This window comes from Mobula hypostoma, chromosome 17, assembly GCF_963921235.1.
Source record: "Mobula hypostoma chromosome 17, sMobHyp1.1, whole genome shotgun sequence".
In the NCBI taxonomy this organism is placed as follows: Eukaryota; Metazoa; Chordata; class Chondrichthyes; order Myliobatiformes; family Myliobatidae; genus Mobula; species Mobula hypostoma.
In genome coordinates this window covers 39,018,301-39,037,713 of record NC_086113.1, presented here as the reverse complement: position 1 = coordinate 39,037,713, position 19,413 = coordinate 39,018,301, and the positions used below count along the sequence as shown (strand labels likewise).

The 19,413-nt window shown below is 43.1% G+C and overlaps 1 protein-coding gene and 1 long non-coding RNA gene across 3 annotated transcripts in view; one reads left to right on the top strand and one right to left on the bottom strand.

Moving 5' to 3' along the window:
* The window catches only part of cep72 (centrosomal protein 72), a 174,805-nt gene that overhangs the window by 101,880 nt on the left and 53,512 nt on the right, over positions 1-19,413 (bottom strand). For both annotated transcript variants that reach the window (XM_063069732.1, XM_063069733.1), the window contains exon 4: positions 16,051-16,159. In XM_063069732.1, coding sequence (XP_062925802.1) covers positions 16,051-16,159 — 109 coding nt within the window. The remainder of the gene's footprint in view (positions 1-16,050; positions 16,160-19,413) is intronic.
* LOC134357942 (uncharacterized) overlaps positions 1-19,413 on the top strand; it is a 132,248-nt gene that overhangs the window by 100,380 nt on the left and 12,455 nt on the right. The gene's annotated exons all lie outside the window — the stretch shown is intronic.

Genomic DNA, 19,413 nt, shown 5'->3' with positions numbered 1-19,413 from the left:
CACCTGTCTTTGTAAATGTCCTGAAACATGGGAAGTTCACAACTGCAGGTGCGCTGGGCTGTCCGCACCGCTCTCTGCAGAATCCAGCAATTAAGGGAGGTACAGTTCCCATACCAGGCAGTGATGCAGCCAGTCAGGATGCTCTTAATTGTGCCCCTGTAGAAAGTTCTTAGGATTTGAGGGCCCATACCAAAATTCTTCAACCATCTGAGGTGAAAGAGGTGCTGTTGTGCCTTTTTCACCACAGTTGGTATGTACAGACCATGTGCGGTCCTTGGTGATGTGGATGCCGAGGAACTTAAAGCTGTTCACCCTCTCAACCCCAGATCCATTGATGTCAATAGGGGTTAGCCCGTCTCCATTCCTCCTGTAATCCACAACCAGCTCCTTTGTTTTTGCGACACTGAGGGAGAGGTTGTTTTCTTGACACCATTGTATCAGAGAGACGACTTCTTCCCCGTAGGCCACCTCGTTATTGTTTGAGATAAAGCCAATCAACGTAGTGTCGTCGGCAAATTTAATTAGTAGATTAGAGCCGTGGGTGGTGGCACAGGCTATAGCTGCGTTGAGAGGAGATGCCGCAGTAGGTCTGTGTCAGAAAGAGCTCATTGGGTATAATCAAATGCCCTGGTCATGTCCACTGACCAGTCAAGCACTTGATTAGAGGTATTGCCTTTAAACGCATTATACAGGGGGAGCATAAACTCAGCAGCTTATGAAATTCACTCTGCCTAAAAACTCCCGTGGTTTTTTAGTAGTGCGGGGCGGTGGGAAATCTATAATAGTGGCTAGCTTTGAAGGGAGACGTCTTGTCACTTCTGCAGAGATGCAATGGTAGAGGAAGTCAGTGGTTGACAACCCAAACTGGCATTTAGCAGAGTAAATAATCAACCCATGTTGGCTTAAGCACTCAAAAAGTCTGCGGAGATGAGATAAGTGTTCAGATCTGGATGCATTGGTGACAAGTATGTCATCCAGGTTAACAAAAAGGAAATCTAAGTCTTTTAATACAGAGTCCCCCAGCCATTGGCAAGTCTGTCCTGCGTTTTTCAGCCCAAATGGCATGCACAGAAACTCTTGAGATCAAATGGTGTTATCACATGTATTTTGGAAAAGTCTTCTGGGCACACAGGCCCCTGATGGTAGCCCTTAACTAGATCAATTTTGGAAAAAATTTACTTTCCTGCTAAATGTGCCGAGAAGTCCTGGATGTATGGGGCCAGGTAATGATCAGGGGTGGTGGCCTTGTTAAGGCATCAGTAATCGCCACATGGCCTGCAACCACCATCAGATTCAATAGATACATTTAATGTCAGAGAAATGTATACGATATACATCCTGAAATTCTTTTTCTTTGCAAACATCCATGAAAACAGAGGATGGCCCAAAGAATGAATGAAGGTTAAATGTTAGACCCCTCCCACGCATAAGCAGCAGCAACCCCCCCACCAGCAAAAAAGCATATGCACCCACCACTGAGCACCCAAGCGTGCAGCAAAGCATCAATAAAGACACAGACTTATAGTACCCCAAAAACTACTTGTTCACCTAGTAATTCGACATACCACAGGCTCTCCCTCTGCCTAACAAGGGAAAAAGAGGTGTCCCCATTTCACAGTGGGAGGGGAAACATAACAAGGCAACTCGCTGATTTATGGTGTTAAAAGTCTGTTGCGTCACTTTTGCCAAGCTCTGTGCCCAAAGAACTTGGGTCTCTGAACACACAGCCAGCTCGCTGTTTAAGATCTTCCATCTCCCCTGATGCATCAGCTGACAGCAGCGGCCTTGAATCTGCCCACCTCCAGAGCCACGAAAATCCGGCACTCTGAAGGCGCACTATTCTTCCAGGCCACATCTTTGGCATATCGAAAAGCGGCCAGTCATGAGGCCCCGAGAGCGAGTCGCATTTCCGCAAAGAACCAAAAGACAGCGTGTAACTCCAGGTCAGGGTCTTCAAAAGAACCTTGAAACAGAAAAAAAAGAGGTATCAAAGATAGAAATAGAGCTGTTTCCGAAGATGCAAGTAAAGGAGTCGCCATTAGGCGCCACCATCCTCCTTAGCTAAGCCATATGGAGGGACAAAGCCTAGAGGCTATTCGACCAACATACAATGCCAACTCATTCCATGTTGGCAAACTCAGCCTTTGAGGTTGCCAGCTTGTCTAGGTCTAGTCTGGAGTGTATGGGGTATCAGGGAGGGGTAGCACCTCTGGTGGGGGAACATGTTGCGACCTTTTCAGTGCGGTTTGTCCACCTTTGGTCCCCACCTGGCACTCGGCTCTCACCTGTAGCTCCCTGTAGCTGTTTGCATGAGACAGCGGCCACACCCTGGGCAATGGCTTCGACAAGCTGGCTAAACCAGGTGAGGGTAGCTGATGGGTCTCAAACCCTTGGTGAGATAGGGAGTTGTCTATCCCAGTATGTGAAGACAGACTCCGGCGGATTGAGCAGACGAGTCCAATGGAAGGTCCAACGGTCAAGAAGGCAGTCCCTGCAAGCGTCGTGAAACGTGTAGAGCAGGACAAGACACAGATGATGTCCTGGTCATCCACTGCGCCTCGTCCCATCTCCAGCCGTCTCGACTCTTGTCTTGCCGCTGGATCCAGATGGGAATTGGGAAGAGAGAGTGAGGCTGACGTTGTGCAACTCTCCTTCACTTAAATCCAAATCAAGCTCTAGTCTCGACACATCATAAACCGGCTGGTGGTGCAGTGACATCAGCGTTAGACTCCGGAGCGAAGGTTCCTGAGTCCGAATCAAGTTGGGCTGCTCCCGGGCACGCCTTCCATCCGTGCCGGGTTGAGTGTCGAGCTAGCAACTCGACCTCGTAAAAAGTACTAATGGTGTCGAGGTCTTCATCGATGACGATGAACGAACCTTATGCAAGTCTACGCGCATGGGCACAGGCTGGCAGGTCAGTTCTGGAAATGTGGTGCGTGGCCTCATGGCCCCATGTTTTGAGAATGTAGTGGAGAAGGTGGGCTTGATGAGGTTTCACCCAGCAGTAAACTCACTTGCAGCGGTCCATGCGCCTGCCTGAGTCGTTATGGGGAACTTACTAAGGGAACAGGGTAACAACCCAAACACCAGGCCATTGTCTCCCACACCATCACCGACTTTATCCGCTCAGGGGATCTCCCACCCACTGCTACCAACCTTATAGTTCCCACACCTCGCACTTCCCGTTTCTACCTCCTACCCAAGATCCACAAACCTGCCTGTCCTGGCCGACCTATTGTCTCAGCTTGCTCCTGCCCCACTGAACTCGTTTCTGCATACCTCGACACGGTTTTATCCCCCCTTGTTCAATCCCTTCCGACCTATGTTCGTGACACTTCTCACGCTCTTAAACTTTTCGATGATTTTAAGTTCCCTGGCCCCCACCGCTTTATTTTCACCATGGATGTCCAGTCCCTATATACTTCCATCCCCCATCAGGAAGGTCTCAAAGCTCTACGCTTCTTTTTGGATTCCAGACCTAATCAGTTCCCCCCTACCACCACTCTGCTCCGTCTAGCGAAATTAGTCCTTACTCTTAATAATTTCTCCTTTGGTTCCTCCCACTTCCTCCAAACTAAAGGTGTAGCTATGGGCACCTGTATGGGTCCTAGCTATGCCTGCCTTTTTGTTGGCTTTGTGGAACAATCTATGTTCCGTGCCTATTCTGGTATCTGTCCCCCACTTTTCCTTCGCTACATCGACGACTGCATTGGCGCTGCTTCCTGCACGCATGCAGAACTCGTTGACTTTATTAACTTTGTCTCCAACTTTCACCCTGCCCTCAAGTTTACCTGGTCCATTTCAGAAACCTCCCTCCCCTTTCTAGATCTTTCTGTCTCTGTCTCTGGAGACAGCTTATCCACTGATGTCTACTATAAGCCTACTGACTCTCACAGCTATCTGTACTATTCCTCTTCTCACTCTGTCTCTTGCAAAAACGCCATCCCCTTCTCGCAATTCCTCCGTCTCTACCGCATCTGCTCTCAGGATGAGACTTTTCATTCTAGGACGAGGGAGATATCTTCCTTTTTTAAAGAAAGGGGCTTCCCTTCCTCCACTATCAACTCTGCTCTTAAACGCATCTCCCTCATTTCACGTACATCTGCTCTCACTCCATCCTCCCGCCACCCCACTAGGAATAGGGTTCCCCTGGTCCTCACCTACCACCCCACCAGCCTCCGGGTCCAACATATTATTCTCCGTAACTTCTGCCACCTCCAACGGGATCCCACCACTAAGCACATCTTTCCCTCTCGTTTCGGGTCAAGTGGATCAATTCATTGGTATTCATTTCCAGTTCTCTGGCTGCTGTCTCCATCATCATTTGTCTTTGCCTTCCTCTTGCTTTCTTCCCTGCAATCTTTCCCATAATTACCGTGCATTCTAACTCCTCTTTCCCAATCACATGTCCAATGAAGTCACGTTGCCTTTTCATGATTTCATACATTATTTCCCTCTCTCTGCATTCCACAGGGATCGCTCCCTACGCAACTCCCTTGTCCATTCGTCCCCCCCATCCCTCCCCACTGATCTCCCTCCTGGCACTTATCCGTGTAAGCCGAACAAGTGCTACACATGCCCTTACACTTCCTCTCTTACCATCATTCAGGGCCCCAAACAGTCCTTCCAGGTGAGGCATCACTTCACCTGTGAGTCCGCTGGGGTGATATACTGCGTCTGGTGCTCCCGGTGTGGCCTTTTATATATTGGCGAGACCCGACGCAGACTGGGAGACCGCTTTGCTGAACACCTACGCTCTGTCCGCCAGAGAAAGCAGGATCACCCAGTGGCCACACATTTTAATTCCACATCCCATTCCCATTCTGACATGTCTATCCACAGCCTCCTCTACTGTAAAGATGAAGCCACACTCAGGTTGGAGGAACAACACCTTATATTCCGTCTGGGTAGCCTCCAACCTGATGGCATGAACATTGACTTCTCTAACTTCCACTAATGCCCCACCTCCCCCTCGTACCCCATCTGTTACTTATTTTTATACACACATTCATTCTCTCACTCTCCTTTTTCCTCCCTCTGTCCCTCTGAATATACCCCTTGCCCATCCTCTGGGTCCCCCCCCGCTCCTTGTCTTTCTTCCCGGACCTCCTGTCCCATGATCCTCTCGTATCCCTTTTGCCTATCACCTGTCCAGCTCTTGGCTCCATCCCTCCCCCTCCTGTCTTCTCCTATCATTTTGGATCTCCCCCTCCCCCTCCAACTTTCAAATCCCTTACTCACTCTTCCTTCAGTTAGTCCTGACGAAGGGTCTCGGCCTGAAATGTCGACTGCACCTCTTCCTCGAGATGCTGCCTGGACTGCTGCGTTCACCAGCAACTTTTATGTGTGTTGCTTGAATTTCCAGCATCTGCAGAATTCCTGTTGTTTGAACCCAAATTCCTTGACACCTACAAACCGGCAGTTCTTAAGGTCGACTAACAGTCCTTGGGCAAACAGGAAATCTGCACCGAGCAGAGGTCTAGACATTTTAGCTGGGAAGAAGTACCATGAATAATGTTGCCCACTGAAGCAGAGCATTACCCGTTGTATCCCATAAGTCCAGATCATGGTGCTGTTGGCAGACTCCAGCAAGGTTTCACCACTCTTTTCCTTCTCATCAATAGGTGATGCTGACAGTACACTCACTTGAGCAGCTGTGTCACACAAGGAGTGTCGTCCTGAAAGAGTGCCCGTATTGAATAGTAGATGACCCTGGCAGCCAGAACCCAGAGTGTTCACAGACCTCCTGATGTCCCGATGCATTGGCATTGTTGAAGTTGCAAGCTGGCTGGCACTTCCTAGCACTTGTACCAAAGTGAGCATGGTAAAAACATAGACCCGGAGTAGACTGTTTCATAGCATTAGTCAGTAGTCTGTTTTGCAAGCTTCTGTTGGAGGACTTGTTGAGAAAGGGAAATAAGAAGGAATTATGCATCTCCATCTGGCTGAATGTAGACTATCAGCCATTTTAGCAAGCTCTCTATAGTCCTTCACAGCTGCATTAGCGAGGGCTATGCACACTTGACCGGGCATTTACTGCATGGAGAGTTCCTTAAAAATAAAACAAGGACGGTGATTTTCCAGGAGAGACAACATGTGGTCCATTAGCTCCGAAGGCTAAGCATCACCGAGACCAGGCAAGCAGAACAAGTGTCTGGTGTGCTTAGACTCTGTTAGTCGAAAAGTCTGTAAAAGGTGAGTTTTCAGTGATCTATACTTATCGTGTTCAGGCAGGTGTTCCAGTAGACTCGCCATTCTTGCAGCCATGGAAGACACTACCACATTAAAAAATTTGGTGTTGTTGGTGATTTCTCGCAGCGTGAATTGGGTCTCAGCTTGTACAAACCAAGCACTTGCATTTTGATCCCAATTCCCCAGCAGTTTCAAAGTGACTGGTTGGCCCGCATGATCAATAACTCTGGAATTGTCCTAGAGCATCAAGGTCACCAATGTAGGTTTTCAAAAATAAAATGAAGTGGAAAAAAAAGTAACATTTTACTGAACTCCAAAAACTGAACACAAAGCAAGCTAAAACCCTTTACATGATTACATCATCGCGTCAGACCAGCCTTTTAAAGTGAAACCCAAACTCAATGTTGGTGGTTGTGAATTATGTACATTTCCACTTGCAAACATTTCTCAGAAATGAGAAATCTTGGAATAATGGAGCTCATTCAGTTCATTGTGCTTGAGTTGGTTCTTGTATATCAATTAAATTAATACAAAGTCTCATTATATTTTTCTCTTCAAGCACCTGCCCAATTGCATTTTGAATTTATCATGGAATCTGCTTCCACTATTTTTTCAAAGCAGTTTTCCAGATCACAACTCACCAAATAAAAAGAAACCGATGTGTCATAATTTACTTTATCAAAATCAAACATAAAGCTCCCCCTTGACTTCATAGTGATTTCTTCACATAACCAAAATCCCCCAATCACTTCCACACTCACTTCAATAACCAAAAATTTATAAAGTCTCAGGAATAAACACAACGGCCTAACCAGCACTTAAAAGTTCCTTGCTTTTGTATTTTAATTCCTGTGTCAACAATTCCAGAGATCCCTTATGTTCTTTTAAAACAGGTTTCCAATGTGCTACTATTTTCAAAGATTTGTATGTATATACCTTCAGTTTGTGCACCACTTTTATAAAAGTAAATCAGTTAAACTTACTTACATTAAGTTTTATCTGTCATGGATCTGGACAGTTCATCAGTCTTTTTAAAGGGAAAATTATGCATCACAAAATGATTACTGACTTCTTGGTTATGGCAGATTCTGTACAGCAAATGCAATTAACCACCAACTGGGAATTAGCTGCAAATTTATTTATTTTGAAAATGCAATTAATAGTGTTTACAACTCAAGGTAAAGAGTAAAGTTCAATGAAAATTTATCTGTACAAATACCATAAATCATTTATCTATTAGGTAATCCTGTATTATACTTTTTTGTGAACTCGTGCCCAAGAACATTGTAGAAAAAAGCAATAAAAATAAAACATTAATTAATATAAGCTATGGAAAAATTCCATTCTAAGTTTTAATGTCAACGAATAGCAGTATCTGTTGTTTCTGCTAGATTACTCTGATTGTAAAAGTACGTAATTAATTGGCAGAGCAACTAAATTTTCTTCCATGCAATTGAATACAATTCAAATTCAAATTTGCAACCGGATCCCAGAAAACCTTAGTAGAAAGCATAATGCATTTACTTCCTGATGAATGTGGTCAAGTTTGAATAAAGAAACAGGATTAGTTCTTTTTTTATGTACAAAGTCCTAAAATGAATGGTTTAATTTTTACAGGTGGTGATTGGGGTTGAGGTTTGTATTGTGTAGTTTTTTTTTCCATTGTTGTCCATTAGCCATACTATATCCCTGAACATTTTGCTTTTTATCCTGTCAATTTCACTTTATTAGTTGCTAATTTAGAACAAGGCTGTCCCTCTCTTATTAATCTTGGCCTCCTGCTCCTGACTGCATGTGCTTCAGCATTTGTTGGTCTCACCTTCTCAGTGTCTTGCTAACTATCTTTGACCTGAACTCTATCCTCAACTACAACTCACTCGTATCTGATGCTGTACACAGGCCTTGCTTTTTCTGCTGAGTGAATTTTAGCCCAAAAGGGAGAAGCATTTTTATTAAATTGTCCATTAATTTTTTTTGTGATGTGTGTGATATACGTATTATGGTTGCACCGTGGTCTGGAGGAATGTTGTTTTGGTTGGTTGTATATATGTACAGTCAGATGGCAATAAAGAACTTGATTCTCAGAACATTAATCTACAAATAGTCTTATTGGCAGAAGATTTATTCAGTTCCTTCTCTCTGCAATCCAAACCAATCAGCATGACAGTTGTTAAGGTCACATTTCACTACAATCAGGGACCTGTATCAAACAAAGCCAAACATTTTTAAATCAGGCAGCAAATACAGGTTCATTCCAAGAAAGCTAGCAAACTCATTTAGGCAAGACACAAAGGCAGCTGGCACAGGAAATTAAAGATTCATATTTTCACATTCACACACTTGGAAATACATGGTTTGAAACAAACAGAGCTACTCTAATAATGTAATTAATAGGTTAGTGTCAAAGGAGACAGAAACAAGAAAAGATTGATGACTTTCACCATGATTACCTTCAATTTCACCGGAAAACGGGTGAGAATAAACATGGAGACAATCCATTAGTGGGTCAGATCAAGAAAACATTACCTGCAACAAGGTATCTTAAGTGTCTCTTCCGTTCAATGCAGTTAAAAATTATATAACCTTACAAATAATTCAAATCTAAATTATTTATTAATACTTACAAATCCAATCCAATTCTTGAAATCCTTAAGCATTTTTATCAATGTGTTTAAGACTAATTCTAACATGTTGGCTCCTTTTAGTCTACACATTATACAGTTTTCAGTTATAATTTTTGGATCAGCTACTTCCCTAAAATTAATTTTCGGTATTAAAAGAGAACTACCTGAGACCAAACTTTTGATCTTTATCTGAGATTCACTGCATAGATACTCTTAAATCTAACCAGCAGTTGTGTTAATAACCACAGAAATGGCAACACAGACTAGTTCAACCATTCACTTCACTATTCCTTTGTCAACATGTTTATTTTCCTTCAAGTTATTATGCACAACTTCGACTTCCACCAAAGTCTTTACTCTTCTGACATATTTCACCTCTATCAGGCTACTGACTAGCAAACCACCAGACAAAAGGGATTGACTGGTCTCATCCAGGTACTTTGAAAGTCACACAGAACATTCTGAAAAGAAACTAAAAAGAACTCTACTGCCATGACGAGACCACTCTCAGGTTGGAGGGGCAACACTTCATAATCCGTCTTGGCAACCTCCAACCAGATAGCATGAACATTGATTTTTCCAATTTCCCTCTTCTTTAATTCCCTGTTCTGGACCTCGCCACCCTTATCTCTTCTCCTCACCTGCCTATCACCCCCTCCTGGTGCCCCTCTTCCTCCTCCTCTTCTTTATCCCATGGTCCACTGTCCTGTCCTATTCCTTCTCCAGCCCTTCACATATCACTGCCCAGCTTCTTACTTCATCCCCCCCCACCTCCCTCAGCCACCTGGCTTTCACCTATCACCTTCCCTTTCCCCCAACTTCTTTTCGGATTTCTTCCCCCTTCTGTTCCAGTGCTGGTGAACAGTCTCGGCCCAAAACATTTAGACTGCTTAATAATTTCCTTAGATGGTGCCTCACCTGCTAAGTTCCTCCAGAATTTTGTACGTTGCTGCTCTGGATTTCCAACATCTGCAGAATCTCTTCCTACACAGTCCATCTTTACAGCTAATATGGAGTTTTATTGGTGAAAATAAAAACATTAAGAAGATGTAATAGTGGCCAAAGGACCTAGGGTAATGGATGAATTGAAGGAAATTTATATTAGGCAGGAAATGGTGTTGGATAGACTGTTGGGTCTGAAGGCTGATAAGTCCCCGGGACCTGATGGTCTGCATCCCAGGGTACTTAAGGAGGTGGCTTTAGAAATCATGGACACATTGGTAATCATTTTCCAATGTTCTATAGATTCAGGATCAGTTCCTGTGAATTGGAGGGTGGCTAATGTTGTCCCTCTCTTCAAGAAGGGAGGAAGAGAGAAAACAGGGAATTGTAGACCGGTTAGCCTGACGTCGGTGGGGGGGAAGATTCTGGAGTCAATTATAAAAGACGAAATTACGACACATCTGGATAGTAGTAACAGGATTGGTCAGAGTCAGCATGGATTTACGAAGGGGAAATCGTGCTTGACTAATCTTCTGGAATTTTTTGAGGATGTAACTATGAAAATGGACAAGGGAGAGCCAGTGGATGTAGTGTACCTGGACTTTCAGAAAGCCTTTGATAAAGTCCCACATAGGAGATTAGTGGGTAAAATTAGGGCACATGGTATTGGGGGCAGAGTACTGACATGGATTGAAAATTGGCTGGCTGACAGAAAACAAAGAGTAGCAATTAACGGGTCCCTTTCGGAATGGCAGGCAGGGTTCAGTGCTAGGACCGCAGCTGTTTACAATATATATTAATGATTTAGATGAGGGAATTAAAAGTAACATTAGCAAATTTGTCGATGACACAAAGCTGGGTGGCAGTGTGAAATGTGAGGAGGATGTTATGAGAATGCAGGGTGACTTGGACAGGCTGGGTGACTGGGCAGATGCATGGCAGATGCAGTTTAATGTGGATAAATGTGAGGTTATCCACTTTGGTGGTAAGAACGGGAGGGCAGATTATTATCTAAATGGAGTCAAGTTAGGAAAAGGGGAAACACAACGAGATCTAGGTGTTCTTATACATCAGTCACTGAAAGCAAGCATGCAAGTACAGCAGGCAGTGAAGAAAGCTAATGGCATGCTGGCCTTCATAACAAGGGGAATTGAGTACAAGAGCAAAGAGGTCCTTCTGCAGCTGTACAGGGCCCTGGTGAGACCACACCTGGAGTACTGTGTGCAGTTTTGGTCTCCAAATTTGAGGAAGGACATTCTTGCTATTAAGGGAGTGCAGCACAGGTTCACAAGGTTAATTCCCAGGATGGCGGGACTGTCATATGTCGAAAGACTGGAGCGACTGGGCTTGTATACTCTGGAATTTAGAAGGCTGAGAGGGGATCTTATTGAACATTTAAGATTATTAAGGGATTGGACACGCTGGAGGCAGGAAGTATGTTCCCGCTGACGGGTGAGTCCAGAACCAGAGGCCACAGTTTAAGAATTAGGGGTAGGCCATTTAGAACGGAGTTGAGGAAAAACTTTTTCACCTAGAGAGTGGTGGACATATGGAATGCTCTGCCCCAGAAGGCTGTGGAGGCCAAGTCTCTGGATGCTTTCAATAAAGAGATGGATAGAGCTCTTAAAGATAGCGGAATCAAAGGTTATGGGGATAAGGCAGGAACTGGATACTGATTGTGGATGATCAGCCATGATCACAGTGAATGGTGGCGCTGACTCGAAGGGCCGAATGGCCTACTCCTGCACCTATTGTCTATTTTTCCATGCAAGTCAACATGTTTTCATTTTGAACATAACCAAAAAAAAAGAACACCTTGTAGGAAAATTACCTGTTGCAAAGAATACTTTGATAGCAATTTTGCACTTTCTCCATTTGCGCTCTCCTAGTGATAAGAGAACCCAATGAATTAAAAAGATGTAAAAGATGGGATGTTATGGTTTGACCTCTAGTGTAAGAGGGCATCCCTGAATCATCTCAAGTTCATTGTCATTCAACCATGCACAAGTATACCACCAAATGAGACACCGTTCCTTCTGAGCAAGGTGCACAACACGGTACAAATAACTCACACGCATAACGCACAAAGTAACAGTACCACAAATAAATTAATAAATAATTATGTGCCTATATGATACACATTAAAAAGTAAACAGTATAATGCTACTGGCACTTCATACATGAGGCCTTGGTAGTGGCAGGGAGTTCAATAGTCTTACCCTGGGGGGGAGAAAGCTGTTTCACATCCTACCAGTTCTCGTCCTAATGCTACGTTAGATTCTGCCTGATGGCAAAGTGAAAGAGATTGTTTAACAAATAGGAAGGATGACTGGCAATGCTAAGGGCCCTGCATACGCAGCGCTCCTGATAAATATCTCCAATGGGTGAAAGAGAGACTACGATGATCCTCTCGGCTATCCTCACAATCCTTTGTCGGGAGTTGCAGTAGATGCATTGCAATTCCCGTACCAGACAGAGATGCAGTTGGTCAGAACCCATCGATGTTGCTGGAAAAAAAATGTTTGAAATGGGGGAAGCCTCACTCATCTCAATCTCCTCAGGAAGTGGAGATGTTGCTGTGCTTTCTTGATCAGAGAAGCGGTGTTGTGGGACCAGATGAGATAGTCTATTATGTGCACCCCCAGAAACTTGGTGCTCCTAACTCTCTCCACAGAGGAGCCATGTATGTGCAGTGAGGAGTGGTCAGCCTGCATCTTCCTGAAGTCCACAATCATCTCTTCGGTTATATCCACGTTGAGACACAAGTTGTTGTTTTTGGCACCATTCTACCAGCGCTCTCCCTCCTCCCTGTGTGCCATCTCGTCGTTGTTACTGAGGCCAACCACTGTCGCGTCATCAGTGAACTTGATGATTTGGTTTGAACTGGATCTAGAAATGCAGTTATGTGTTAGCAGTGTGGATAGCAAAGGGCTGAGCAGGCAGCCCTTGGAAGCACCAATGCTCAGCATGATAGAGCTAGAGATGTTTCTGCCAAAAAGGACTGACTGTGGCCTTTCAATCAAAAAGTCTAGGATCAAGTTACAGAGAGAGGTGTTGAGACCCAATGAAAACAGACTACTCGCCACCTTCAGAGGTATGATTGTATTGAACACTGAGCTGAAGTCAATAAACAGCACCCTAGCATTTGAGGCACCATTTTCAACGGGGAAAAGGATGGCGTGGGGAGCAGTCTATGGCATCATCAGTGAACCAATCTGAGAGATAAAAGAACTGAGAAGGGTGTAATGTAGCAGGACGATGGGATTTAATGCGATCCACAAATAGGCACTCAAAGCAGTTCATTATTGTTGAGGTCAGTACCACTGGATGGTAGTTGTTGAGGCAAGTTACTATCACCCTCTTGGGCACTGGATGATGGTGGCTGCCTTGAAGACTGAGAGTACAGTGAACTGTTCTCAAGAGATGATGAAGATATCTGTTACAAAGCTTAGTTAGCTGGGCTGCACAGTCCCTCAGCCTCAGCACCTGACCAGGCATGTTATCAGGCCCCACAGCTTTACGCGGGTTGACCCTGGTTAGGGTCTTCCTCACATGAGCTACAGCCAGACAGAGTGCCTGCTCCTTTTGGGGTTGGGGGGGGCCTTCCTCGGTGGCACATTGTTGCGTAAACCAAGCATAAAAGACATTCTGCCTATCAGGAAAAGAAGTATTACTGTTGTTGGCATGCAGGGTGAACTTGTAGTCTGTTATGGTCTGAATGCCCTGTCACATGCACTTCGTGACTCTGGCTGTATTTTCTCTGTGAGTAATCCTGTCTCGCCTTCCTGATAGTGTGGGAAAGTGCAGCTCTTGCTGATCTGAAGCTGTCTTATCCCAATCTGAAGGCAGTATCCCAAAATCTCAGCCATGCTCAGACCTTTGATGGATGCAAGCACTTGTGAATATTTGCTATACAAATAGCAAATGTAAAGACATTCCCTGTGAAATGAGGACATCTAAACGAACCAAGCAAGCATATTAAAAATTCTTGCCTGAAACACTTTTTGGGATTTATAACACCATGTGTAAAATGAACAGACCTCAGAACTGTCATTTTAGTTCAATGGTCCAGCATTCCATACAAATTATAGAAGACATGATCCCGGGAATCTAACTGGGAGTAAGTAGGGAATGACTGTTTTCACTAAAGCAACAAAGAACTGAGAGATAGAGACTGCAGACTGACAGTGGAAGAGAGGATGAAAAGGCACTGTGGAACAGATTTTGTGAACTACATTTTTGAAAGGTGAAAGAGTTGCAGGAATGTGGTTATATTGTCAACATTTTTTATGTCTTCAATTATCTGCTTGGAGGTTGTGTTTTCTGTCTATATCCATAGGTTTTCTTTGAAGCTCAGGTATTCACTTGCATTCCAGACATCAGAGATGATTGCCCTTTCTACGCGGGTGAGTGGCAGAATCTGAGGACAGGTATCACCTGGTTTCTTTCCCCTCCCCTACCTACTCCAGCTGCACTTCAGCACACACTCCACCAGTGAGGTCCCCTCCCCCACTGTTCCTGTCACCTCCCCTTCTTGGTTCCATGTTTTACCTTCCTTTCCTATCAGATTCTATCATCTACCGCCTTTTATTGCCTCCACCTTGTCACCTCTCAGTCCCTCTTGCTGTCTCCACCCTACCCCCTTCCTCCACCTGACTCCATTCACCAGTCAACTCTTCCTCACCTGGTTCAGCTTGCCAGTTCTTACCATACCCATCACCCTATACTCTTTCAGTCTGGATGAAGGGTCAAGACCAAAATTTTCAGGTTCATTTCTTCCCACAGATGTTGCCTGACCCACCGAGTTCCTCAAGCAGCTCGGCTTTGCTCCAGATTCAAGCGTTTAGTCCCCTGGGTGTCAGTTTATCCAGTGCCTCTTTATAACTTTGATGGCCAAATCCAGAAAACAATCTGGTGAATGTCCTCTGCACCCTCTCCAGCAGAGTAAGATTCTTCCTGTTGTTCAGTGACAAGAAAGGCACACAGTGTTCCAGACGTGGCTTCTCCAATATTTTATGAAACTGTAAACATACCTGTAACATCATAGATCTTACATTCTATGCCATGGCCAACAAAAGCAGGCATCTCATCTGACTTCTTCACCACATTAACAATCTGTGCTGTTGCTTTTAGGAATGACAGGATTTATACCCAAGGAACCTCAATTCATTGAAACTCCTAGGGTCCTGCCATTTTCTGTGTAGCCTTCCCAAAATGCATCACCTTGAACTTCTCAAGAGTAAATTCTATTTGCTTGCTCTCCCCAATCTTCCATCTAATCTATGCTGTAGATCTATGTTAACATTTATATATAACCTTATGCAACACACACAAAATGCCGGAGGAACTCAGCAGGCCAGGCAGCATCTGTGGAAAAAAGTACAGTCAACGTTTTGGGACGTGGGGCTCATCAGCCTTGGACAGCAGCCCGCCTAGGAGAAGGAAAACTCTGATTTTAAACCTGCGCTGACTTGCAACCAAATCCACCCATGGGAAAGGCTTTGGGAGTAAACCCTGAGGAAGAAATCCAGGAGCCAGCGTCCCTAAGGCAGTTTGATGTTGTTTACAGCTTCACTCTGGCAACCTCTATGACGACACTGGTGCCAAGCTGTATTGGCGCTTGCCCTTCCCTTGGACTATATCAGTGATGTGGAGGGGTGAACCTGCTGCATGGGCAACAGCTGGTTCTTTAAATCTTCCCGTCCAGGCTTGCGCCCTGGAGAGGACACAGTCCACCTAAGGTGCAAACCCATGATCCCCAGGGATCGATGGTTGCCTACTACAAATGCTCAAGCACCCTTCCTCATATTCAATACATTCTTGGACCACCTAACTCCTGCCATCCACGGGAATCTTTTTAAAGTTCTAGAACGTCTATCATCTGTGTTTAAATTCAGTGTTCCCTGAACACAAAATGCTGTAGCTTCCTTTACACTGCCTCCAGATTCTTCTAACAGAGATCTTAGAATTCAGTACTTTCCTTCTTGTGTTTCCCCTTCCATCTGCCAGCAAACTATTCAAATTAAGGCCCAGCATATTATTGACAAATATTGCGCATTTCTTTTCAATGATTCAAGAAATGTAACAATGTGCAGGTCAATGTTTGGGAATGAAGGTCAATATATACATATAAATACATAATAGAACTGCTGTTCTAAAATTTCTTTCTTTTAATATTGTGCAATCACTGTAATCATTGAGATCGATCAACTGCTTGTATATAATAGAACCTCTCTCATCATATCAAAGTGTCAGATTCTTACAATTTTATTTTACCATATTTTGCTCTCACCTTACATTTTCTGCTTCCTGAGCAGGATATTCATGGAATTCATGTGCCTGATTTGTACTGAAGTGCATCAGCGCTGCTTTGCGCTCACTATCTCTAACTGGTCGATCGTCTGTAAGACATTACATCATAGTTACACATCCTAGCCGCATATTATTGTAGCATGTGCTATAAAAGTTAACAGCTATACTTATCAAACTGAGAACAAATTTTGATCACAGTAGAGTTAATCTTTCATGACTTTTAGTCAGGGAAGAAAAACATATCAACCATTTTGCTTTAGGCCACATGAGCAAAGCTGTCACTCCCACTGGCCTGAAAGACATTCTCTACTCATACAAATTTTGTTCCAGCTTAGGTTCAAAATTCAGGGGATCGCCAACTTTATCAGTACATAGAATGCCATGCAAATCCATGCAGAAAACAACTTTTCTTACTTTCTTATTTGTGGAACGTCAAGGAAAAGATACTGTATTTGACAAGCTGGATACTTAAGCTGCTGTCAAGATGACCAGCAAGATTCCAGATAATAAAGGAAATAAAATTTTGTACTTAAGATACATTGTCATCTCAGAAATAGTCACATATTGTCAGAGGGTCAGGATAACCAAATCATATTTCATCACTTATATTTTTCCTGTTTACAAGTTTCCAATTTGATATAGTTTCCATCATATTTTCTTAAGCTGTCTTGACAATCATTCATCCTCATTCTTTATGATGGCCTTTGCAAAAACATATGTCTTAACTTGCACTGAGGGCTGTAAGATAAAAGTAGAATTTCTGAAGCACAGATCAATCACCATGAAGGGAGCAATAACATATACTTTTGAGTTGTAGAAATATTAAGTTTAAGATGTTAGCAAATCCTATAGATGCAAGTTGGTAAACTTCTCTTCCTATTAAAGCAGATGTCATGGACAATTTTGGACAAATGTCATGCAATCTGCAATATCAAGTGAAGATGACAATGCTTAACACAGAGGAGTCTAAGCTTAGCCTGTTCACTTTGCCTAGTGAAATTGTTCTTGCAGTGATGATGCTCTCCAATATGAAAGGTTTATTTAACTCTCTAAGCAAATGAGATTCACAGTACACAGATGCTCTCAAGCAATGGATAGCCATGAAACCAGGATGCACTGTTAAATACAGATGTACAGTGCTATCTGCCACTAAACTTTCCCTTAAGTTTTGTCATACAAACACCATCTTGACACCTTGCAATAATAAACATCAGAAATGTATTACAGGAATGATACTCTTGCAAATATTTTCACACTCCCAAACCATCTGATCCTATTAAGACAGAAGTTGCACAGCTAGCATGGAGATTAAGTGGAATTGCTTGGAAAAGCACATGCACATGCCAGCCAAACACTGACTAAATTAAGCTGTTATAAAATGTAAGTAAACACTGACTAAATTAAGCTGTTATAAAATGTAAGTAATGTTCAGAAGAACATAGAAATAACAGAAATCATGTGGAGTAGATGATAAAGACAGTGTGTACGATATGTACCTTTTTTGCATGTTGTCCTGAAAAACAGAATAAACTTATTATTTTTGGAATTATCACTCTTGCATCAATAAAAATACTGTATTACCTATACTTATCACTTGCTTGTTTCCACAGAGTTTAGTGGATTGCAGTTGAATTTTAAGGACTCAAACCTTCAAGTTACAACTGTGTATATCCACTGAATGACAGTTAAACAGGAACTAGAAAGAATCTTATTTAAAAGTGAGCATTTAACCAAACTGCTATACCAAAGTCCCTTATATACAAGTTCAGAGTACTGCAGACATTGCTGTCTTGCTTTGGAACTTAACAATAACCATTCCAGGGAAATGCAATATTTCATATCCATCTATTTTTCTCATTGGTCATATATTTAACTGGAATCTTAGTAAAATAAAAGTTGTAAAATGTACGATATGCCAGTTATCCCTCTTAATGATATCTCACGCACCCTGAAGAAAATCTAGAAGAGCAGCTATTGTAGTCTGATCCACAACATATTTTTGTCACAGAAGAGTTGGAGGAGACAGAGGGGCATTCTAGTATTCACTTTTGATGTAAATCAGTTTTCTACAATGATTATATGGTGAGTTGATAAACAGATATTTCAATGTCCACAGTAGCTTCATGTCACAGTGATAGCTCTGATGTCATAAAGACATCTTAATGTTAAATTATTTAAACAGTTTTCAACATTTAAAATTAAGTGATTCAGAGACCATTAATTAAATGAATCATTGCATCTGGTAAGATAACTAAGCAATTAATGAGTGATAATATTAGTTTTCCATTCAGGGAGAATTCCATTCCATGGAACAAGGTCCGGGGCCGGGTTTGGTACATGTAAATTTAGCAAAGTGGTTTATTCAAAAGTTCACTGAGAAACCAGTCAGTGTAGTACCTTTATTATCCACAACAAAGAGGAGGCAGGAATCAACCAGGAAGTTGGATGTTAGAAAAGCATGAAGGGGAATTATTTTCTCCTGAGCAATAACCAGCATGCAAGGTCATAGTTCATAGGTGTCAAAGTGACAAGTTAATGAAATGTACTTTACGTTAATACAAGTACAAGCCACCAAACGTGTTTGTTGTTATTTCAGAGTACTGGTTTATATTCTAATAGACCTTAGTCCTGATAATGAGGTTAAAAATATGAGGTGAATTCCACTCAGTTCTGACCATTAATATATAAAAAGGGCTAAGTTCAAAATGCTCCTTATTGAAATGGTATACCAATTTTGTTTTAATCATCCAATGCCTTTTATCCCTTGATGTTCCAGGATTATCAGTGCATTTATTTTTCAATATTTCTGTAAGGAATACAAAAACTTCTGGAGCAACTCAACAGGAATTCCCCCAGCTGGCTGAGGACCAAGAGAACGCCATCTCTTGTGTTGTCAGGGTGAATGGGGCAGGGGAGCAGAAGGCAAGTGCAGGAAATAGAGGAACTGTTTGAGAGGAAGCAGATTTTTTCTATGAAGTCCTGAAGCCAACACCTCTTTTTGAGAGCAGATCCTTACAAGAGATTGGGTAGATGAGGTGTTGCAGAGGTAGCTGTAGGAGTCAGTGGATTTTTAGTAAATGTTAGTCACCTGAGATGATCTGCCCTCTTTATTCACTCCAAGATGTCTCTACATATCATCCACCAGCCAGTGTGCCTCCCATCTCCACCCCTCAATCTGCCTGGTTCCAACTCACCATTATCTCCTTCTTACCTGATTCAACTTATTGCCTACAAATCCCTGGCTTGCCCCTCCCTCTCATCTCCTTATACTGATTCTCATCCCTCTACACCAGGGGTTCCTAAACTGGAGCCCACAGACCCCTTGCTTAATGGTATTGGTCTA